Source organism: Alexandromys fortis, unplaced genomic scaffold, assembly GCF_014885135.2.
Source record: "Alexandromys fortis isolate MF-2015 unplaced genomic scaffold, M_Fortis_MF-2015_v1.1 scaffold_137, whole genome shotgun sequence".
In the NCBI taxonomy this organism is placed as follows: Eukaryota; Metazoa; Chordata; class Mammalia; order Rodentia; family Cricetidae; genus Alexandromys; species Alexandromys fortis.
Window position 1 is genome coordinate 2,871,591 of NW_026068009.1, and position 24,679 is coordinate 2,896,269.

General features: G+C 42.4%; 1 protein-coding gene across 1 annotated transcript; it reads left to right on the plus strand.

The window, feature by feature from the left end:
- Positions 1-24,335, plus strand: Aadat (aminoadipate aminotransferase). The gene is made up of 13 exons (XM_050161820.1): positions 1-228; positions 1,158-1,326; positions 5,575-5,707; positions 8,654-8,728; positions 12,280-12,489; positions 14,726-14,791; positions 15,859-15,941; positions 16,375-16,471; positions 18,341-18,402; positions 19,630-19,694; positions 21,801-21,907; positions 23,115-23,216; positions 24,021-24,335. Exons 1-13 carry the CDS (start codon positions 162-164, stop codon positions 24,060-24,062), a joined length of 1,278 nt encoding a protein of 425 aa, XP_050017777.1. The 5' UTR covers positions 1-161; the 3' UTR covers positions 24,063-24,335.
- Positions 24,336-24,679: the final 344 nt, after the last annotated feature.

The following is a 24,679-nucleotide window of genomic DNA, read 5'->3' on the forward strand; positions in this document are numbered from 1 at the left end:
GTCTCCTGGCCCGGGCCTATTTAAAGAGCAGACACCGAAGACAGCCGGCAGCCGGGCAGGTTGGGTAGCGTTCTGCAGCATTCCGCAGGGCCAGCTAACTGTGCTGAGAGGTCGTTCTAAGCAACCCTTTTTCCGAATCCTGCGCCACGCGACCAACAGACATGAATTACTCACGGTTCCTCACAGCAACCAGCATTGCCAGAAAGGCTTCTCCCATCAGAATCACAGGTGAAAAACATAGGCAGCGCCTCCCCTTGTCTCCAAGAGTGTTTTCTTTTGCACGGTGCACTGTTGCGGTGGTCACCGCTAGGTTGCACTCATTCATTCAAGGGTGAAGACAATCTGTGATCTGAAGGAGGAATAGATAACGATGTTCAGTAAGAACTTGGGCTGAGGCGAGGTAAGGCAGTGAGTACTTTCGCTGGGGTGTTGGAGATGCTGAACCAAAAGGACAAGCTCAGCTGTTTGCCCTGGGGCACAACCCTGAGGAGGAAGGCTCTGCAGGGAAGACAGAGGTGCCTGGGTGTGGAGTGAGGGGCCTGGGAAGTGGAAACCAGAGGTGGAGCTGGGAAGCACACGGGTGGGTATTGGGATAAGCGGAGAAAGGCCTTCTGCTGCTGTGTCCCTTTGCTTGATTCCAAAACCCTCTCCTGTTTTCTTGACCGTCCCCATTCTTCTATCCCTCCACAAGTGAGGACGCCGAGAAAAAGTTATTTTGTGTTTATTTTAGACTGGCATTCGGTCTCTGCACAGTGGCCACTATGTCAGAGTAGCAGAGTAGCGTGAGTGGGTGTTTTAATAAATAGCAAGAATGCTCTTCTCTCAGTCCTGGAGGCTGGGAAGTCCCCCACATCAGGTACCCAAAGAGGGAAATTCCAAATGGTTGGTGATGCTTCTTGCTGCAGCTCGGCCTCTTTCGTAAGAACACCAATTGCGTTTCTGAGGTCAGAGCTATCGTGATCTAAACTCCTCTTTAACATGTCATATCAAGTACTAGATTCTAATTCAGGAACTGGTCAGAGACATCCACATTCAGGCCACGGCACGTTCTATCGCGAGATGTTGTAAAGCATGATCGTTGACTATAACGCATACGGAATTGTCTATTTATATATGCTTCAGTAGACATGTTTTCTTCTCTTTTGTGTTTATCATAGTTGATATAATGAGCAAGGCACCAAAAACCTTGATCTCTATGGCTCCTGGATCTCCGAACCCCAAAATGTTCCCCTTTAAGGAGGCTAGTTTCACTGTGAAAAGCGGAAACACCATCCGATTTGAAGAAGAGACAATCAGAAGAGCCCTTCAGTACTCTCCAAGCTATGGGTAAGCTATCAATAATAGATGATAAATTCTACTGGCTCCTTTCCACATCCCCCTGGTAAAGTTACCTAGTCCTTTTGTTAATGACGAGTACAATGACTTGGACAATTTGGAGAAGAAATTTTCAAATGGTAAAAGCAAAATCAGTACTAAATGCTTCACGCTTCCCAGTGACTGGTTTTCAACTTTAAATGACTGGGAAAGCCAGAGAAAGAAAAATCTAGAAGAAAGTACTATTTGATCTGGGTATGATACTAAAAAGAATGCTAGATGACGCCATGGAGTGGGAAAAGAGAGAAAATGGATAAAACAGTCCTTGGGCAATAATGATGTTTCTTTTTTTTTAAGAATCAAATGCAATTTTTATTTTTGGTATTGAAAATAGATTCCTTTCTCATATATCATATCCTGATTATAGTTTCCCCTCCATCCACTCCTCCCAGTTCTCCCCCAAATCCCCTCCCTTCCTAATCCCCTCCATTTCTGTCTCATTGGAAAACAAAAGGATTCTAAGCAATAATAACCAAACGCAACAAAATAAAATGTATAAGATGAGTCAAAAAAAAACTTTCATATCTATGTTTGGACACAGTAACCCGACAGGAAGTGTCCCAAGAGCAGGCACAAGAGTCAGAGACCAGTTTGTTCTCATAATCAGAAGTCCCATAAAAAATTCTAAGCTAATGGCAGTAATGTGTAGGCAGAGGACCTGGTGCAGACCCATGTAGGTCCTGCTTGCTGCTTCAGTGTCTGTGAGCTCATATGTGCCTTGTTTGGTTGATTCAGAGGGCCCTGTTCTCTTGATGTCCTCCCTCTCCTCTGACTCTTCCGATCTTTCCACCTCCTCTTCCGCAGGATTTCCTGAGCTCTTGTGGGAGGGATTTGATGAAGTCTTCATTTTTAATTGTATTATTTGGGTTTTTGATATCTAGTTTCTTCAGTTACTTATATACTTTGGATATTAGTCCTCTATTGGATGTGGAGTTGGTAAAATCTTTTCCCATTCTGTCGGCTGCCACTTTAGCCAATTGATGGTATCCATTGTTGATTTTAGTGCCTGTTCAGAAAGCTTTCATATCCATGCTGTTAGTCTTTTTATTGGGCAGTTGAGCCCACTGATATTGAGAGATAACAAAGACCAATTATTGTTGATTCCTGTGGGGGTTTTTTCTTGGTGCTTTTATTGATGGTTTTGGTGGTTGAGGAGATGTTTGTGTATCTGTGTGTGCTTCCCTTCTTTTGGTTTTGCTGGTGTGAGGTGATTTGTTTCCTGTGTTTTTATGGGTGTAGTTAACCTCCTTAGGATGAAGTTTTCCTTCTAGAACTTTCTATAAGGGCTGGATTTGTAGATAGATATTGTTTAAATTTGACTTTATCATGGAATATCTTACTTTTCCTTTCTTTGGTTATTGAAAGTTTTGCTAAGTATATTAGTCTGGCTGGCCTCTGTGGTCTCTTGAAGTCTGTTGCACATCTGTCCAGACCTTTCTGACTTTTAGTCTCCATTGAGAAGTTGGGTGTAATTCTAATAGATGAACTTTCATGCATTTCTTGGTCTTTTTTCCTTGTAGCTTTTAATATTCTTTCTTTGTTCTTTGTCTTTATTGTTTTGATTACTATATGGCAAGGGAATTTTCTATTCCGGTCCAATCTATTTGGTGTTTTTAACCTTTATAGGCATCACTTTCATTAGGTTAAGAAATTTTTTTCCTAGGATTTTGTGAAAAAGTATTTTCTGGGCCTTTGAGCTAGGTTTCTTCTCCTTACTCTATTCCTGTTATTCCTAGTTTTGGTTCTCTCTCTCTCTCTCTCTCTCTCTCTCTCTCTCTCTCTCTCTCTCTTTCTTCCATTCTTCTTTGGGGGAGTGATTTTTCTAGACAAGGTGTCTTTGTGTTGTTCTGGCTGTCCTGGTTCTAGCTCTGTGGACCAAACTGGCCTAAAACTCAGAGACCCACCTGCTTGTGCCTCCTAGGTATTGGGATTAAAAGGGTACACCATCAACATCCCACCAGGTTTGGTTTTTTTCATAGTATCTCTGATTTTCTGGATGCTTTATGTTGGGATTTTTTTTCAGATTTAACATTTTTGACCAATGTGTACATTTTTTTCAAGCATATCTTCAATGCCTGAGATTCTCTCTCCCGTCTTTTGCATTCTGTTGGTGAAGCTTGCCTCTGTAGTTTGTGTTCTAATTCTCCAATTTTTCATTCCGGATTTCCCTCAGTTTGTGCTAGGTTTTCATAGTTTTTCTGGTTTGGGTTTTTGTTTGTTTTTTTTTTTTTTTTTGGCTTCTATTTCATTTTCAGGTCTTAAACAGTTTTATTCCTTTCCTCCTAGTGTTTGTTTGTTTTTTCTTGAAATGCTTTAAGGGATTTGTTCATTTCCTCCTTCAGGAACCCTAGCATCTTCATATAGTTGGTTTTAAGGCCTTTTTCTTGTGCTTCGGCTGTGATGAACATTGTTTGCTGTGGTAGGATAGCTGGTGGAGACATATTGCCCGAGTTATTGATTTTGTTCCTATGCTAATGTCTAGGTGTTGTAGGAGGAGAGCCGGACCACCCGGCTAGCTTAGTCCCAAAATAACCACACCGAAATTCTATTAATAAAAACCACTGCTTGGCCCATTAGCTCTAACTTATTATTGGCTAATTCTTACATCTTAATTTAACCCATTTCTATTAATCTGTGTATCACCACGTGGCAGTGGCTTATCAGGTAAAAATTCCCAGCGTCTGACTCTGGTGGATCCATGGCATCTCTCCGACCCTGCTTTCTTCCTCCCAGAATTCAGTTGTGTCTTCTCTGCCTACCTAAGTTCTGCCCTATCAGACCAAAGCAGTTTTCTTTATTCATTAACCAATACAAGCAACACATAGAAAGAAGGACCTCCTACACCATCTAGGCATCTGGGTTTGGGATGTTTATAGGCCTAGGTGCAGATTTCTGGGTTTGTCTTTGTTGGGTGGGTGTTTCGTTTCTTGGTTTCTTCTTCCTCTATGGATTTTCAAAAACTGTGATGGCTGCCGGTGCTGGAGGCTGGAATGCAGTGATGAGTGCGGAAAGGGTGGTCAATAAATAGTCTGTGAGGCCCACAGAAGACATAGGCCGAGGGGAAGGGAGGCTTCAGCTGGTGATCTGCTGCAGGACTAGGGAAGAGACTGAAGCATTGAGTCTGGAGGAAGGGAACAGAAAGAGCAGAAGAGGTCTGCGGACAGCCTACCTTGTTTTCTGGCAGGCATTATGATGTCTCCTTTTAAACACAAATGCATGGTTTCCATAAGTTCAAATGTCTAAGTGCCAGAAAGCAAACTGAACCTTAAGACTTCTTTTAGCTGGTCTTCTCCCAATGATAAAGGTTAATTTATTAATTCTTTATGTAATATTTTATTAAATGTAGAGTGGAATATGCATCATCTCAAAGCCAGCCTGGGCTATATACACAATCAGAGCAAACAAAAAATCCTGTGTTGTTGAAATAGGAGCGGCAGGGCTGCGTCCCCGGCACCTGGCCGCCCGCATGGCTAGTTTATACCCAGAAATAATTACACGGAAACTGTATTCTTTCAAACACTGCCTGGCCCGGCTAGGTCCAGTTTCTTATTGGCTAGCTCTTACATATTGTTCTAACCCATTTCTAATATTCTGTGTAGCCCATGAGCTGGCTTACCAGAGAGGATCTTAACCTGTGTCTGTCTGGAGCGGGAGAATCATGGCGACTCTTCCTCTAACCTTCTTTCTCCCAGAATTCTCTTCTGTATACTCCGCCTACCTAATTTTCTATCCAATAAAATGGGCCAAGGCAGTTTCTTTATTAGTAAGAAATCATTCCCACATCACTGTGTTTGAAGAGTTTGTTGAAATCGTGCAATTAATGTGAACATGAATTGGGCAAACATCTAGATAGCGTACAGTAATCTTCCTAGCATCACAAAGGCTCTACTATGTAATGAATGTTCTAGGGGGAACAAGACTTCAGGCTTCGATATAAGTAGAATGTAGAATCAAGCTTGATCCATGGAGTAAACGGCTGGCTTTATGTGAATTTCTGGCTGATTGAATTTATGTGAATCGCTTAATGTCTCGGGCTATTGTGCCATTTTTTAAGTGAGAATATTGAAACTGCTGAAAGGCATTTGAGGGATTTTTAAATTGCATGTATAATGAGTTTGATATTAAGTCACTATTTCTTCTCTGCCTACTAGTTCTACAATTATTATGACTATAAATTTTAAAATGCATTGTATGCCTTAGAATTCCAGAACTTCTGTCCTGGCTAAAAGAGTTGCAAATAAAATTGCATAATCCTCCCACTGTCCACTACCCACCCAATCAAGGACAGATGGATCTCTGCATCACCTCCGGCTGCCAAGACGGCCTCTGTAAGGTAAGAACTGAAGGAGAAGGAAGGTTTTGTGCAGAAGCAAGCACACTCCTAAATATGGTCATCTCCTACACAGTAAGAGGATCGTGTTTTATGGGCTAAGTGTAAGCCTTTTTCTCTGGGATAACAAGCAGAAAATTCAAAGTTAAAGATAGGATGAGGATTGGAGGGGTGAAGGCAAGGGAGACAGTCCACAAAAGTCAGGTACAAATGGTTTTTGGTTAATTAATAGATAAGAGAAATCAAACAACCAGTTCTTTTCATGTTTAGAAGAAGAAACAGAATTAGCTACTGTGTAGATGTTTGCCAGAGGAGAAACATCTGTGATTCTATGGACTGCGAGTTAGGAGTTGTCTCAAAGAAATGACCTCCTTCAGAAAGCCCATTGTGACCTTCCCTGGGGAAAGAGACAGAAAATCGTTTCTTCATTGTCTGTTACAACTCCAGTCATATCAAAAAAGGAAGTTAGTATAAGTGACTTTATTGTGGAGATCACGGCAAGAATCTGGTTTAATTTTTTTCCATGTGTTCCCTAGTAGCTGGCCTATGCTTATATTTAAATCCTTCATATGTTTTTAAACAAATTAACCTCTTTCTATCAGGCTAGGTCAAGAATAGATTTTTATCTCTTTTAAAGCTATTTTATTTTGTAATTTGTTCTTTGAGAAGTTTCTAAATGACCGCAATGAAAAACGGTCATATTCACCCCATATTTCCACCCTCCGATTCCCTTAAACCCACAAATACATCTTCCTTCCAAATTCACATTCTCCTCTTTTCTTAATAACTGGCTAAGTCCAATTAATGCTCTCATCATGCATGGGTGCAGAGCCATCCACTGGTGTGCGGGCAACCAACCAACAGCCAAATACACCAGAAGGACAATCTTCTCTCCCAGCATCCATCAACCGCCGCTAGCTCCTCAGCTGGGGTGAGCCCTTGAGAGTTCCCCCACTTCTAATCTCCATCCTGTAATCAGTGCCAAAGGGGAGGTGCAGCTGCCTTTCAGCTGATCCATTTGGTATTTGTAGGCCTCCTCCTTCCTTGTGTGGTCAAGACACCTGTCAGTCACTCGGCTGGTCTGCTTGGTGATAGGATGGATGCCTTGTGAAGGCTAGGTCCATTAGGAGGAGAATGTTTTCTATCAGATGTCAAAAGTTCAGAAGGGCAAAAATAAATGAAGCATCAGGTCAGGTTGGAGAGCAAAAGTTAAGTCCTCTGGCCCCGTTGAAAATGGCCCTCTGTTTTATTGTGATATATTTATTGGCTTTTAAACTGCCAGGAGGAAAGACTTGAGGCAGAGACTGTGGTACAGCAGAAGGTAGGTAGGGGGGTTGCTCTGTGTCTCATGCACAGTCGAGTTGTGCTAGACCCCCACACAAACTTTGGTCTGACATCAGGAACTTTGGAATGACATCAGGAACTTTGGTATGACATCAGGAGTCTTCACACAGTCCACACCGCCAAACCTTGTCACACCTAACTGCTAAGCACTGCTTGGCAGCACTGCCCACTCCGTCCTTTTGGGACACTCCAGCTCTCTCTCCGCCTGCACTCTCCTCCGTCAGACTTGTGTAGCCTCCTTTCCGCTACCCTCCTTGCCTTAGCTCTGATTCCCGGGAGTCACACCGCGTCTGGGTGCCTTTGTTCACACACGCGCGATGCAGCGCATGCCCACCACTTCCACGCGCTTTCCAAATGCATTTGTCCATTGTCTGCCTATCACTGTAGCAGAACGTTTAAGGCGGGAAAAACAAAACTAAACTCAACAACTCCTCTTGACCAGGTACAGGCGCCTCTTTGGTCCTGTGTTTAAGCGATTGGCACTAAAAATCTCAAAGTCTTCCTCTTTAGTCCCTCACGGCCCACAAGCATGCCCCATTGGTTTTTATTCCTTAAAGACCTCTCAGGCCTTCCCTGCCTTGCCACCTCTCTAGCTGAGACTAACTGCCTACCCCTAGGGTCATATCAATAATTCCCAACAGCCCTCCAAACTTCCCACCTGTTTGCCCATCTTCTCGTACTATTTTAGACTGTAGTCAGAACAATCTTGCGAAACTGCATTTCTGAAAAATGTGGCTCATCCTATTCTCTTCTCCCTTCTAAAGTCCTTAATCACCTTCTATAGCCTGAATGATTACGTGGTGTAGTCGCTGTTTACCCACATCAACGCTTTCTGTCTCCCTCCCTCCCCCTCTCTTTTTTTCCCCTCCTCTTTATATTTCACTTTAAGTCCCAGAAATCTCCTGGTTTATGGTTTATTAGAAGATATCAATTGTCACTTATCCCTATATATACTAGCTTTATATATACTAGGACATCACTTCCTCACCAAAGTCTTACCAAAGTTCTCTGAATGCCAAAGTCCTGCAATGAGATGTGCATGATGTTGGGCACCTGACCCTAACGGCACTTGCCACGGATCTGGCCCCTCTGTTGAGCTGATTATGTGATTAGCGTCTATGTCTAGCTCTCCTAGAGGACCAGCATCCATGAGAGTAGGAACCTGGCCATTTTGCCGAGGATTTTTTCTCCAGTACTCTTCTCTGGTCTGATTCATAATCAACATCTAACACGTTTTCCAAAAAGCAATAAAAGAAGGAGATGAATTTTAGGAGCCAGACAAGTTGTGTTCTTTTTCATTTTGTCCTACATCAGAGGCCAACAAGCTGCTGGACAGCAAAAACCCAGACCATTAGCTACTTTGACAAATAAAGTTTTATTGGCACTCAGATACTCTCACTTACTTACACATTGCCTGCGGGTGCTCTCGCCCTATGGAGGACAGATAAGCAGCTGCGACAGAAGCTCTATGGCTCACACAATAGTTATCGCCTAACTCTTAAGGAAAAACTTCCAACTCCCCTCTAGACCCTGGGAGCACAAAAGAAAAGATGTTCTAAGAACAGGAGCTGTTCTATCCGAGCTAACCCCTGCTTCTTTTGTCAGGCATTTGAAATGCTCATCAACCCCGGAGACACTATCCTCGTAAACGAACCTTTGTTTCCCGGAACCCTTTATGCTGTGAGTACATATTTTACAAAACAGCAAGTCTCTTCAGCCCTTTGGAACGCCTGTCACCTCAAAGACCTTCTTAAGAGACAAGTTTTTCTATTAAGCTTTGCAGCCTCAGTAGTGTCGTGTGTTTAAAACTGGTGTGGTTTACTAGCTTCTGCAGTCATTTGGTCCCTAATCTGTTTCTCACAGTAAAGTTTAACAGGATGCTTGATTTTGTGTGACAGCCGAATTCTGAGTGCGTGATATGCTGTTAATCACATTAACATCAAAACACTAAGATCAAAGCTGCTGTTTTAAAAAGAAAAAAAGAAAATTGTGTTTTTTAAAAAGGCAGTTTAGAGGGCTGGGGGGATGTTTCATAGATTAGAATATTGGCTCACGCAAGGAGAGGACAAGAGTTCAGTTGCCCAGAATCCAAGTCAGTTCTGGTGGGAGCGAGGTCTATCTGTAATTCCAGACTCAGAAGGCAGAGCCTGCGAATCCCCAGAGCAAACTGGTTACCTAGACTAGCTATGGATTCTGATTTGGTTGAGAGACCCTGGCGTAATGAATAAGGTTGAACACTGATTTGCCTAACATCAACCTTGGGTCTATACATGCACGGAACCACGCACACACACGCACAACACAGGAAGGTAGATCAATTTTTAAAAGGTGCACTCTGTACTAAATTGATTTTTAAGAGTCTTTGGTTTCAGTGAAGTTGTCTGGAATCCCGTGAACATTTTTAGTGATTCACTCACAGCAGCAATGAACTACAAAGGAGTGGAGGAAGAGTGTGTTCCAGTTCCTGGCACCAAGCAGAAATGATCGATTTATGTTACAGGAAACAAGTTATATCTATAGCACCAGGATATGTTTTGAAACATTCAGGAGAGGAGTTATGGGGAAGACAAAGTGGGATTGAGAGGTAGGTCTAGAAAGAAAGTTTAAGTAAACGGAATTATTTTGACTAACTGTATTTAATTTGATCTGGGCATTTGGGGTCGTATTATTAAGGTTAACTTGAGCTGTGGCTGAGTTTCAGGCAAAGGTGGTGGTGATTATGTGTGAGTGTGCTCTGAAGCCATTTGTACTTCCTGGAACTTAGTGACTTCAGATACTGTATTGCACGAGGGGGATGCTACCTTCCTATTTGTAGACTTACCATACACTTTGGTGTTTGAAATATTTCTGTAAAGTGTACTTTCATTTCCAAACCAGATTGAATTGTGTGCTGGTTTTTTTTTTCTTTGAATTCACAGCAGTATGAGGATATAAACAGACAAAATATCTGACCACTATAAATTATAGTTAACATTTGCATCTGTGACCCAGAGGCTCCTAAAAGGTGTATGCAACACATTGAGCATGCCCTATTTCTTCTTTAGAGAATTAAGGAGTGTGTACTAAAATTATACTGTATAAAAACTGTGTCCAATTCTTAATATTTTATATCAAATGTGATTTAATTTGCAAAAACTTGCTTTTCCTTTGCCAAGAGTTTGAGTTCAACCATGTTACATGTCAGCTTACTGTAAGTCTACACCAGTATGGTCTAGTTGGGAGTTTCTTCTCCAGTGTTAAGACAGTGGGACTGCAGCATGCAGGAATAGGGATATTATATGTCTCACCACTGACTGTTAGGTTGGTTTGGGGAATCCCACTTTAGGATGGCTGTGTTCACAAAGTGGATCAGAGGCAGGGAAGTACAGCTGGAACCAGGAGAGAATTCAGAACTGTCCCGTGATAAGACGAATGGTTGTAGGAACTGTGGCAGTTTTCCCTGTCGTAGAAGCATGGGAATGCTCTTCATCGTATAGACTAATTAGATCTACTTGTCCACACTGTTAGGGTGGTAAAACTGAACATTGAAAATAGATTCTTTTCTCATACAATATATCTTGATTATGGTTTCTCCCCTCCTCCTCCTTCCAGCTTCTCCCCATCTCCCCTCCCGATCTCTTTCTGTCTCCCATTAGAAAAGAATTCTAAGAGGTAACCAAACATGACAAAATAGTACATAATAAGATGATGCAAAAACTTTGATCTCAAAGTTGGACACAGCAGCTTAACAGACAAGAGTACCAAGAGCATGCACAAGAGTCAGAGACCCACTCATTCCCAGTCAGGAATCCCATAAAAATACTGAGCTAATAGCTATACTATACACTCAGAAGAACTGGTGTAGACCCATGGAGTTCCTGTGCTTGCTGCTTCCGTCTCTGGAAGCTCATATGTGCCTTGCTCAGTTGATTCATAGGCCTGTGTTCTGCTGTCCACCCCCACTGGCTCTTACTGTCTTTCCACCTCATCTTTCACAGGATTCTCTGAACTCTGAGCGGAGGGATTTGATGGAGACCTCCAATTTAGACTCACTCTCTCTCTACACATAATGCCTGGCTGTGGGGCTCACATCTGTGAAGGACACTATTTCCACTCATAGTAAGAACCTCCTAACCATTAATCTTACCAATCTGCCCAGAGGAATGTAATGACTAGTGTTGGTTGTCAGCCTGATTGGCCTGAGAACTAACTCTCTCTCTCTCTCTCTCTCTCTCTCTCTCTCTCTCTCTCTCTCTCTCTCTCTCTCTCTCTCTCCCCCCCCCCGCTCTCCCCCCCTCCCCCCCCCCCCCCCCCCCCCCCCCCCCCCCCTACCCCTTTTCCTCAACCTCTCTCTCTTTTCTGAACCACCACCATGTGAGGCTGTTCTGCTCCTCTATGCTCTCCCGGCCACAATGCACAATGGATGGAAATCCCTGAAACCATGAGTCCATATAAACTTGCCCTTCAGGACTGGAGAGATAGCTCAGTGGTTAAGAGCTTTGCCTGCTCTTCCAGAGGTCCTGATTTCAACTCCCAGCAACCACATGGTGGCTCACAGCCATCTGTAATGAGACTTGGTGCCCTCTTCTGGCCTGCACTGTATACATAATAAATAAATCTTTTTAAAAAAATAAAAATAACCTGTCCTTCCTTAGATAGTTCTGCTCATGCACTTGGTCACAGCACTGCGGCATGCATGTGGTGTTGCCCACAGTTGCCCATGGGTGGCGATAAACCAGTCCTCTCTCTTGTATGATGATTCAGTCAGAAGAGGTAAGTCGAGAGCTGCCAGCTTCCGAGCTGTATTCCTCTCCCACCACACACCCCCCCTCAAGGCTATATAGCTTGCTCCCTGGCATCTTTCCTTCCAAGCCCCAACCTCACAGAAGCACCTTCTGTTTGGCATGTTGCCCGTCGTGGGGCAAATGGGAAAACACATAGGCAACCAAGAGCTGGTGTTTTACAGTTCCGGCTCACCTTCTGTGAACCAGAGTAAGACACACATGACCAGGCTTAACACAGGCGAGGCTAAGAAGTGCGAGCCTTCCCGTGGGAATGAATAGGCAGCAGCTGTTGCTGACCTCAGAGGAACAATAGGATTACAATATACAGCTCAAACCTCTGGAGCTTGGAGCTAAGTACAGTTCACATGCTTACGGGCATGAATGGCACAGTTCTTGATGCGTTTACAAAATGGTGCTTGCGTTTTTGTAATCTTGCTGCGTTCTTGGGTTTCCTTTTGTCCTCCGCAGATGAAACCATTGGGTGGCAACATTATTAACGTCCCCAGTGATGAGCATGGGATTATTCCAGAGGGTCTCAGAAAAATACTTTCCCGATGGAAACCAGAAGATGCCAAGGACCCCATGAAAAAGACTCCAAAATTTCTTTATACTGTCCCAAATGGCAACAACCCTACAGGCTACTCGTTGACGAGTGCCCGCAAGAAGGAGATCTATGAGGTATTTCCAAGAGGGTGGCAAGTGTGTGGTCAGGCTTCTTCTTTGCCTTTGGGAGGGTGCTGATTTTTCTATTGCCCTCTTATTTCCAAGATACCTTCTAATAAAAGGGACTCCTCCATCTATGCCAAGGCTCCGACCAAATTAACACACAATAAATTGCCACAGCCCTTGTCTCTGAATTTCCTTTCTTTTAGTTGGTATTTTACTACGAGAAAAGTGGCATTCTTGACCACCTGTGATGAGGACACATTTGGTTTATATTACTGGATGCTTGTGTTTGCCCCCTATTTTATTTATTACTGGATGCTTGTGTTCCCCCTATTTTATTTATTACTGGATGCTTGTGTTCCCCCTCTATTTTAGACTTGTTCTGTCTCTTTGCTACTCATCATCACTTTGGGCAAAAAAAAAAAAATTAAAAAACCAATAGGGGACTCTTCTTTCTAAAATCTCTGGAGGTGCCTATGCTGCCCTGTACTTTTGCCATTTTTTTAACATCAAGCATGAACAGAGCTGTACATAAAGCTGAAAAAATAAGATAAGCCTTTTGTAAGGCTTCTGCTGTTTCCTGAGTCCCTAACCTTCCCTACAACTTGCTCTAAAAATAAGTGTTAAGCACTGTTTATCTACATGGAACCTAACTGTGTGCAGTGGAATCACAGCCAGATTCCAACCAGTATGTTTTCCTAAACAGCATAAAGGTTAGAGACATTGCCTTGATAGTTATAATCTGTTTTATCTCCCAGGCTCCCTCCTGAGCTGTGCTATCTACACGTTTCCCTAATAGCAGTAGCCGGTCCCATGACTATAAATTTCATGTTGCATAAGTTGATGTCCCCCTTGTTTAGCTCCACCTCTACCCTGAACTCCAACTGTGTGTCATTGTAATTTCAAATTTAACCTGACCCCAAATAACCCAGCTTTTCCCTAGCCCCGCCCCTAAGCCTCTCAGGCACAACCCACCCCTCAATGCTCTCCAGCATGGGGCTGTCCATGACCAATCCCCTTCATTTCTCTCTTTCTATTCTCCCTTCTCCCTTCTTATATACGATTCCTCCTGTGGACCCCACCACCAAGTTCTTCTAAGTTGATCCTCTTTCTCCACCACTGCTCCCAGCTCCACTTCCTAAGCCACCGTCCCTCCTCACTGTGTGACGGTATGACATCATCACTCACGCTGTTGCATTTGATTCCTCCTGTCTAACTGGTCTCTGTTTGCAGGGCAACCAGTCCTAGGCCCTGAGGTATGGTAAACAAAGAGCCGGCCTTGTGACTTTCGAAATTCTAAAAGTTAAATAATTCCATTCTAAGTTTGTAAAGCAGTGTGATGCCATTACTCCCTTCCCTCTTTTTCCCTCCCTCTCCTTCCCTCTCTTTCTCTCTTAGCTTCTCCCCAAATGCCAAAGCCATATTCTCCTTTTCTGTCTATTAATCCCCCCGTTTTGTTCACCCCATGATCCCTCCTTTCACTCATCCCTCAGTCTAGAATCCTCCTCCAATATTTTCATAACTAATTGATCATCTTGAGTTTTGTGACCTTGTCTGGAAGAGCTCCCCAGAAGTTTGACCTGAGAAATCTTCTCTCTTAGTGTGACTGTGGCTATGATATGCACCATGACCAAAACAACTTGGGGAGGGAAGGGTTTGTTTGGCTTACACCTCCATATCACAGCTCTTCGTCAAAGGGAGTCAGGACAGGAACTCAAACAGAGCAGGAGCCCAGACGCAGGATCTGACACAGAAGCCATGAACGGGTGCTGCTTCCTGACTTGCTCCTCATGACTTGCTCGGCCTGCTTTCTTATGAAATCAGAACCACCAGTCTAGGGATGAAACCCTCCACAGTGAGCTGGGTCCTCCCGCATCAATCACTAACTAAGAAAATGCCTCACAGCTGTATCTTGTGAAGGCATTTTCGCGCTTGAAGTTCCCTCCTTTAGGATAGCTCTGTCTTGTGTGAAGTAGACCTGAGACTAACCCGCATGCTGTCCTATCACTCTGCCTCAGATGTGACCTCCTTTAATCCTTATTCATTTTCCAACTGGCTTATGCACATCTTGCCTTGCATGAGAAAAAGTACCTTTAGTAGCCCATTCATCCCTAGCCTCAATGTCTGGGATAACAGGAACTGAATGGATGGGTTCATGAATGAATGAGCGAGAACAAAGAATGGTGATTCCGGTAATTTTCATTTTAGACAGTTCTTAAGAGATAAATATATCATTTTAACCTTTTAGCTTGCAAGCAAATATGATTTCCTCATAATAGAAGATGATCCTTACTACTTTCTCCAGTTCAACAAGGTATGTAGACTTACGAAAGATCATTGTGGTAAGTTATTAGCTGCATTGGACGTGAACCTGACTTGAGTCAATGAACATGAATAGTTAGTGCGCTCTCTGTGGTTTTGCAATTTTCCAGTTTTGTCAGTTTTCTTTTTTGTATCAATGCTTATTCTAGAAATTATCTGCCTTTGGAATAGTATCTAGTTCTCTGAAAGATCCATTTAAACAAGCAGAGCCAAGTAGGCTGGTGGTGCAGAACTCCAGATCCTATTTCCTATTAACCTCTGATGTAGCATAGGTTTTATCTTGTAAAGGTGTTTGTTCTGGAGGATGGGGGCAGGACAAAGGACTGTCTCTCACAGAGAGGAGACAGACATGGCTCATAGGCAAACAACAGTCTATAAGGTAAAAAAACCCTGTACTAGGATGAGATGTTCAATTTTAATCGGGTGTGTTAATTAGGAGAGCCAAAGGGGGCTTTTGATTGCTGAACTTCAATACTTTGATAGCCAGACTTTGATAGTCAAGGAGTAGACCTTGGGGGCAAGGTTTAGGGATGTAATCTAAAAGTTGTTAGCAAGGCAGAGAGAATGGGGAGAAGAGGATGGCCTGGCAGAGCCATGTTGGCCATGCTCAGAATGGCTAGAGCCCCTTCCATGTCAGTATGCAACATTAACTAAACCTCCCACCTGCATTCACAGTGCTCTTTGTCTTTCTAGTCAGTTCCAAGGATAGCCACTGTATCTGAGCTCATTTCCCCTGCGTCCTTCCCCTAAATCTAATAACCTCAGACTTCAAGGCCGGGGGAGACAGAGGACCTGTTGGAAGTTCCTCCAAATCCATAGTCATGACATCTTGAGCCAATAAGGAAACCTTTGTGAGTGTACTTCACAGAGAAACCCTGAGCTCAGACAGACACTAGTATAAGAACACATACATTGCAGATCTTAGGGCCTAGAACAAGGTAAGACATGGCTGCTGTATGTGTCCAGGCTATTGCTGTTTGCCTGCTCCATTATGTGCAAAGCAACCTTGCAGTGATCAGAGCTTGCATGCCAACAGTGGTTTTTTTTTCCTGTTTTCAGCCCTGGGCGCCAACCTTTCTCTCCATGGATGTGGATGGGCGTGTGATCAGAGCCGACAGCTTCTCAAAGATCATCTCCTCTGGGTAAGGCTTGCATCTCTAACATGAAGTTCAAGAACCTCTTATTTAGAAGGCTTGTATTCCACTTGACTGAAACTCATTAATTGGCATGTGATTATTTTACTTGAGTATTATTTTTACAATGAGTATTATAATTTCCAGTATTCAGAGATGCTTGGCTAGTAGTATAAGCTGTAGGAAGGTGATTGAGCACTGTTTGGAAACTGGTATTAAAATATCATGTTTAGAAATTCTTAATGATACTCGCATTGCTTTATAATATGTACTTAAATTTAAGTGTTTTGGAAGTAAGAAGTAAGTACTTTGACTAGAATGTTTAAGTCATCAAGATCTATTTGTCCTCAGGTCATCACTCTTTTCCTAGTGAGATCACCCAAATGATTCTCATTGCTTGCTGATGTGGGATTGGTATAAAGCCTTCTCTCTTTCTGTACAGGCTGAGAGTAGGGTTTATGACTGGCCCCAAGACCTTGATAGAGAGGATTGTTTTGCACACACAAGTCTCATCGCTGCATCCCTGTACCCTCTCACAGGTAAGCGCAACTTAGGGTGGTGGTGGTGGTTGTTATTGTTATGGTTAATCAGAATCAGATGTAGACAAATAAGATTAATTTAAGCCGACGGGGAAGAAAAATCAAATGCTGAATCTCCATCTTTAAGACAGAATGAGCAGACCAGCACCTTGAGGGGTTTCATCTAAGCAGCAAATGAGAAATCCTTTAAGCCAGACGCTGCCTTCCCAGAGTTTTTATGAACCAGGGAAGACTCATCTGTCTGTGGAGAACACTAAAAGTCAGTCAATACATGTGGGGAAAAAAAAACCCTATGGAATTAAATTTGATGAAGTAATTCAAACTTTGGCTTTCTTGTGTCGGGATTTATAAGGATGTGAAGAAATAAGCCTGTTTAGGGTATCTTCTGCGCAGTCCTCAACTGCTCCCAAAGTTGTTCATCAGAAAGCATTTTAATTAAAATAAAATTAAGTAGTGAGATCATATAGGAATTTCCTCTCTAGCTTCGAAAAAGTAGTGGATTTGGGAATTATTAGTCTTGAGAATGAGATCTTTTCCTTTGTGCACCCTTGCATTTGTTCGTGTGAATGCTCACATGTGGACTGCGTGAGCATACATGTGTGTGCACCGTGTGTGCAGATCATAGGTCGGCACTAGATGTCTTCCTGAATTGCTCTCCACATGATTCTTTGAGACAGAGTCTTTCATTGAACATGGAGTTCCGCTGGAGCTCACCTTTTTGCTAGACTGGCTGGCCAGTAAGCCCCAGGGATCCACCCGCGTCCACCTCCCCAGTGCTGGGATTGCAGGTTCCAGCTGCTGTGCCCGGCTTTTCACTGGGAGAATCTGGACTCAGCTCCTTGTACTTGCATGGCAAGCACTCTACTGACTGTACCATATCTTTGGCCCTCAAAACGAGAAGTTTATATCTCACAGGACACTTGTTTTATATTGTACATCCTAGAAACATCCTGGTATTTCACCAAAGAGCTTTTCTCATATTTTTATATTTTATCAACAAAAAATTATTATAACTTTCAGAGCTCCTCCACTTTAAGTAGAAAATCTCTCAATATATAATAGAATATACCTGCTGTATATGTTTGCGGGACTCAGGATATAACTTGTTTTAGTATACACTGAACAGTGATTTGGTCTTGAGTTCGATCCTTATACAACCCAAGAGGAAAGAAAGAGAGTATTATATATGTTTTCAAATTTGCAGAGGTGTGGTAGTCCAGCAATCAACAGCATGGATCCGGAGCTGAAATCTATCTTGGAAGCCAAACTATGATCAGTTGTTTGACATGAAGAAAATTCAGTTTTGTGCTTCAGTTTCCTCATCCGCAAAACAGAACTAACCTTCCTTAATCCTTATGAAGTTTCAAATATACAGATCTATTAATAAGTTATAGTAGAGCCTAGCATAAGATGAAGTTCTGAATTTGACGAGGTTTTGCTTTCTTTTTTGTTTTTGCTTCGTGTGTGTATGTGGCCATTTGTGTGTGAACGGGCACGTCCAGGCCAGGGGTCAGCATCAGGTGTCCTTTGAGACAAGATCTCTCACTACAGCTAACAGACCTCAGCAATCACCCTGCCCAAACCCCAGCAAAGGGGGTCATAAGTGCACACCATTGTGCTCAGCTCTGTGCAAAGGTGCTAGGGCCTGAACTCAGACCCACGTGCTTATGCAGTGAGCATTTTATAGCTGAGCCTGAGTACTGCTGTCCTGGTTTAATGAAGTTTATTGAAATCACAGATCTGACCCAGGCTCCTTGTTGCAGCTTTCTGTGTGTTTACATGTAACAGGTTGTCTTCTGTGTTTAGAAAATACAACCTCGGTTCATTTGAGAATGAATGATGACATCACGGTCGTTCTCTCTCTTTCAGCTCATGATATCACAGCTTCTATACCAATGGGGAGAAGAGGGCTTCCTGGCTCATGTTAACAGGTATTGGGTCGGTTGTTAAAATATCTGGGAGCAAAATAAGAGCACGGAATACAAAGTGCAAATGATGCCACGTACTGGTGTATTATTTTTCCTTCTCTTTTAAAGATTTATTTAACTGTGGTTTGTATGGATGAACGTTTGTTTATATATATATATGTTACGTACCACATGCCCAGTGCTTGGGAGGCCAGAAGAGGGCACTGGATCCCCTGGAACCAGAGTTACACACTGTCGTGAACTAGTTATGAGATGTCTTTAAGCTGTTACGTATTGCTGGAAATCCTACCCAGATCCTCTGCAAGAATAGCAAATATCCTTAGTCATGGAGCCATCTCTCTATACCCTTCATTCTTTTTTCTTCAGTGTCCAAAATCACACACAAAGAGTTGTCTTTTTTGTTTTATTTGCTTTTCTCATAGGTCTGCTCAGTGGCGTTCAAGGTCTGTCCTGAACTATTGCTCAAACACACCACACCACAGTGGTCCAGGTTAGGGGTCACTGTTTTAGCTGAAAGACTTCTTCTAGCTAGCTCCTTACATCTTGACCCCCTTCTATTATATTTTACCACAAGGCTCGTGGTTTGTTACCTTGTTTCTTGGGCAGCTACATGGCCTCCCTCTGACTCCGCCTTCTTTCCTCCTCTTATCTCTGCTTGGATTTCCTACCTTTCTATATTCTGCCCTGCCATAGGCCAAAGCAGCTTCTTTATTAACCAATGGTGATAAAATATATTTTCAGCATACAGAGGGGAAAATCCCACATCAACCCACGCATATAAACATTTTATTTGATGATCAGCTAAGGGCACAGGGCATGGGAACTGGTCGTGAATTGCTTTTGTGATGTAAGTGTGGTGCTTCCTGAGCTACTTCGATTAGCAGAAACTGGGTCCCCTTCCCTGACCAGTGACTCAGCATTGCAATACAACTCCTTCCATCTCAAGTGTTCTCCTTCACTGAAGACGACATAACTTCAGCCAGCTGAACCCAGAGGTCTGTCCTGCTATTTCTGCTGCATCTATATTCCATATTTTATAGGGAAATGGATTTTGCTCTATTCATTTTTATAATTTAACTTTTCAATAACAAAAGGGAGAGGAGGTTTTTTAAGTTTTTCAGGGCACATGTCAAAACACTACAGTGCTCTCTTAAAGCAGTCAACATTTCGATGAAAGCAGAAAAGCACTGTGTCTGGTGCTGAACTCACTGTCTTGTCTTTGTCTTCTAGAACTATTGATTTCTACAGGGCCCAGAGGAGTGCCGTATTGGCAGCTGCAGACAAGTGGTTAAGTGGTGAGTGGTGAATTTGGCATTAATATAAATACAAGCACTCGCACCTCTGGGGTAGATGACAGACACGGCCTGTGGTCAGTCATGGGTGTGTGTTATGCCCAAATCCGTGAAATCCACCAAAAGCCAACAAGGAGACCAAGTCCCATTTGTAAAAGCAAAGAGTCTATTTTTATGCGAGTTTGCAAACTCGGAATAAACAGAAAACCCCCGAGCTCAGTTAGAGTTGGGTTTTTATAGTAATAAAGGTGGAGGTGAGGGGTTTCTGAGGTTCAGAACCCCTGATTGGCTGACATTTGTCTAGGTGTCCTGGTGAGGTGCCCTGGCAGGTGATCTTATCTATAGCGGTTGGAATGTTAGGCATTTCCTTTGGATGGTCTGTTCTTGGGTGGTGCTCGGGTAATCTCAGTTTGTGGTTCTTCCTGTAACCAGGTATTGCTTCAGGGTAAACTACTGCAACTCAGGCCTCCATTAAATTTATCCACGGCTGAGTCCTACTCTAGCAGGTGGTAATGGTTGGAAGTTAAGAACTTCCTTTGGGTGATCTGTTCATATTTAGCTTACGATGGCTGGCTCCCACATTGTGGACTGTAGTCTGTAGACACTTTTCTTGCAGAGGAAAGGCTGCCCTAAAGAGAATGGTACAAGTGTCAGGTTGTCAACCCTTGACTTCTACCATCTCTACCATCTGCCACCACGATATATTTGTTAAAGATAAGCTCTGAAGCCCAGGCTGGCCTTGAACTTCTGGTCCCCCTGCCGCTGCTTTCCAAGTGCTGAAATTGCAGGCGTGTACTAGCACCCCCAGTTTAGGAGGTGCTGGCAATAGAACCTGGGTCTCCTGGACTCGAGGCGAGCACTCTACCAGCTGGTCTGCAAGGTTGACCCCAGATTCTGTGGTTCTAAGAAGATTAACCAAAACAAGCAGACCAAAAAGCGCAGTCAAAAAGTTAACCAGCAATATTTCCTGCCACTGAATAAAACTCGTCTTCCACAAAAACTTTCAGAAATTTTTAGTTGTTCCAAAATTTTGTTCCTGAAATACTTTGTTTCTAACTAAGCTCAAAGACAAGTGGTATAGTATAATTTTAAAATCTTAAATTCATTAAAATCCTTTGCCTTCTATTCATTAGCCACACATATTTGTTTAGTATTTTTATTGTTGCTTTGAATTTAGGATGGCTTTTTATTATGGAAAGAAGATGGATAAATGACCTGACTTTAATTATACCATTAAAAGTGCAAATGATAGCCACGTGGTGATGGCGCATGCCCTTAACCCCGGCACTTGGGAGGCAGAGGCAGGCAGATCTCTGTGAGTTCAAGGCCAGCCTGGTCTACACAGTGAGTTCTAGGACAGCCAGAGCTGTTACAGAGAAACCCTGTCTCAAAAAAAAAAAAATTAAAAAAATGGGGGGAGAGAAAATGATGTAAAGATTAATAAGTCAAAAATATCAACACCGCCTTATGTCTGTCATATATCGTTTTCTGTAAAGTCTTCATTTAAAGCAGAATTATATCTGCATGATCAGAGCACTGTCCTACCACACTGTATACAAGTGGTGACGAAATATTAATGTCAAGATTTTTTAAGTAATTAAAACCAGAATACTTGTCCTTTCTCCTTAGTTTTTCTATCATAACACACATAAAGCTTGTAAACACATCTGGAATTCTTTAATTTAAGTACCCTTATCCTAACTAATTACAGTTCTGCAGAAAATTAATCCATCTGAGCATCCATAAATAACAGAATTTATGAAATCCAAGGTGACTCCAGAAAGAATATGGATCGACCTAAAAAAATTGAAACAGCCCTTTGTCTTAGGTGTGAGCATCCGTCTGAGGGACAGAGAGACACCCTCAACCCCATGCTCTCTCTGAAGGCTGACTGCACTCGCTGCTCCCAGGAGCTCCCGTCTCCCTTCAGTCAGCCCCTTACCCCAGAACATCAGTTTGGGGGAATCTCATCAAATCGTATGTTTGAGAAGCTTTCGCATAACACACTGTCCAGAAGTCCTTGTTTACAGTCACTGCCCCCGTGCTGTTGGGACTGTCCGTTTGCTGTCATCAGAAATGTCTAGAGCCGCTGTCTTCTTTTGTTCATAGGTCTGGCAGAATGGCATGCTCCCAATGCCGGGATGTTTCTGTGGATTAAAGTGAAGGGGATCTCTGATACAAATGAACTGATTGAAAAAAAGGCTATTAAAAAAGAGGTAAAAAGCGGGAGACGGCCAACAGAATATTTACACTATTTGTCTGAACTCATTTGTTTGAATAAAATGAAAAGATACTTGATGGCCCAGGCACATGTGATGTTGGAATATTAGGAATATTGATTGTCTCATCGTTAAATTTTGATAAATTTTGAAGTTACGATTCAGATTGGCTAAACTGATGGACCAGTTTCAGACATCCCCCTTCGCTTTGCATTCAGAGTCACTCCTTACCACACGTGTAGCTTTGGGTATCTTACACGCCCAGTGATTTATTGATAAAAACAGCCAGAACCCTTTCCTGGGCCAGCAAGAGAGCCAAGCAGCATAATCCAGGTGTCTTGGTTAGGGTTTCTCTTGCTGTGAAAAGGCACCATGACCACAACAACTATAAAGGAAAATATTGAATGGAGTAGCTAAGGGTACCGGGAGGGCCAAGTGCACTCTTAGAATGTGTGTGGTCCTGGGTTCAACCCCCAGCATGAAAATGAGGATGAAGGAGGGAAGGAAAGGGAGAGAAAGAGAGGGAAGGGAGGGAGGGAAGGAAGAAAGAATGGACAGGGTCAGGAAGGGGAATAAAGTGTGCGTGTGTCTAGGATGAAGAGGGACTGAGCACCCTGCTGTTGTGGTCACGAGAAGAGCAGTGTGCTGTTCTTGGCACCCATTTGGACACACGTACTAACATTTTATCTTCTTTCTGCATTCAGCATTTGCATCCTTACAGTTTCCCTAAATTACGTTCCATTTTACTCCTCTCCAAGGGCCTTTACGTTTCCAGGTTTCTCCCTCAAATACTGTCCCCGCTCTTTGCCAGACCAATTCCTAGTTGTCTTTGGGCTCCCAGTTAGAAATCTCAAGGATTGTGTTCATATTACTTTTGTAGAGAGGTTAGCCGCTTATCTTTATTTTACCATTTCCTTTTAACCTGTCCAATGAACATTTAAATTTGGTGTTTTCTTCTCATTTACTATGCATTCTTTATATGTGGGGAAGAAATGGCATTGGTCCTATCAATGGTGAGTACTTTTCCTGATTCTATGCACTCAGGGTTGTGTATGTATATTTTTGTTCTCTATTGTGATTTATTATTTCAATAATGGCTTTTAAGCTTAAAATATTCCTCCCCACAATAATACTACATTTTCATGCATTTTCTTTTAGTTTTCCTTCAGCAGTGAGCTCACTTATTTTCCTCTCCCTTGCACAGGTCTTATTTGTTCCTGGCAATGGCTTCTTCATCGACAGCTCAGCCCCCTCTTCCTTCTTCAGAGCCTCCTTCTCTCTGGTTACTCCAGAGCAGATGGACATTGTGAGTATGCTCTTCGGCCACAGCCTCCTGGCTCTGATCTTGGATGTGTGTGTCCCTTGGCAGTCAGAAATGAGGCAATGTCTGTCTTCTTACACCCCAAAAAGCCGGATTTTAGTGAACCAGTCATGAACTATTGCCAGGAGTCTGTAAGCAAATGAGACTGAACTAGAGTTAAAATTTGTTATCTTGCCGGGACTTCCTGAGCTGTACTAGGGGAGGGACATCAGGTTCTGAGTTCTGGGACAGTACCTTTTTACTTCTTCTTGAGATCACATAAATGACAGTAAAATCATAAGCCATTGGTCTATTTCTATGAAGACAAACAGATTTAAAAGATCTAGACTGTGTGCAGAAAAACACAAAAGGAAGAGCAATTAACCAAGCATTGCCTTTGACCTTCAGGAGTGTGTGTGTATGTGTCTGTGTACGTGTGTGTGCTTGCTCTTTTTACTTGCTTGTCATGTTACTAATATGCTGTCTATAAGCCTGCTCGGCTTTATATATATGAACAGATTTGAGCAGTCCAAATTCTAGGTAATATTTGTAGATGAGAGAATATATGAAAATACAAAATATTTATATTACACAAAATAGAAAATGATGCGTGCAAGCTGTAATTTTAAAAGCTCTGGAAATGTGTACAACCCTGGTGTATGCTTATCCACATCCCAGTGGCTCCTGGAGACGTTCTGCCCGGACAGCACTGTTGTCGTCCTTGCTTTTCACAGTCATCTCCAGAGTTACCAAAGAGCTTCCCAGAGTAACATCCTAATGTCTTCAATTCTTATCTCTTTCCTATTTTAGGCCTTCCAGAGATTGGCCCAACTTATAAAAGAGTCTTTATGAAGAAATCGGACTAGGAATGATTCATATTTTTTAAATATATGATTTCCATACTTTGTTGAAGAATGGCTGTCCCTGTTTGACTGACAGAATGGATCCATATCATGAAGCATGGTGCATCTGTGCGTCTGTAGCAATATAACTGAACAACTTTAAAGTGCAAGAATATTTTTCTGATCTACTTTTGCCTTCTAATTAATTTTCAACTCACAAAAGATTAAATTATGTTGTAAAGAACACTATAGCTGTTTCATAATATCCAATAAATTTTTCTTAAAATTAACACAATATGCTGAATTATTTTCAAATTGCAAGGAAGTTAGTTAAAATGGTACACAGTATTCAGTTTTTACTACTATGAGGAAATTTCATGGACACTTATTGCAAAAATTGTTACAATTTAACAATTATAAATTACTTTGTAGCCTTTCATAGTCCCAAAGAAATCCGAGTCATAGCACCAAAAGAAAAAAGAAAAAAAAATCCCTTTAAAATTAAAATTCTGAAGGTAAACATGCCAAAATGAATCCTACATGTTAATTCCAAGTAAAAAAAGGAAGAAACTGTCGCCTTAGAAAAACTTCTTTATATTTTCATGGTGTTACATAATTTACAAACAT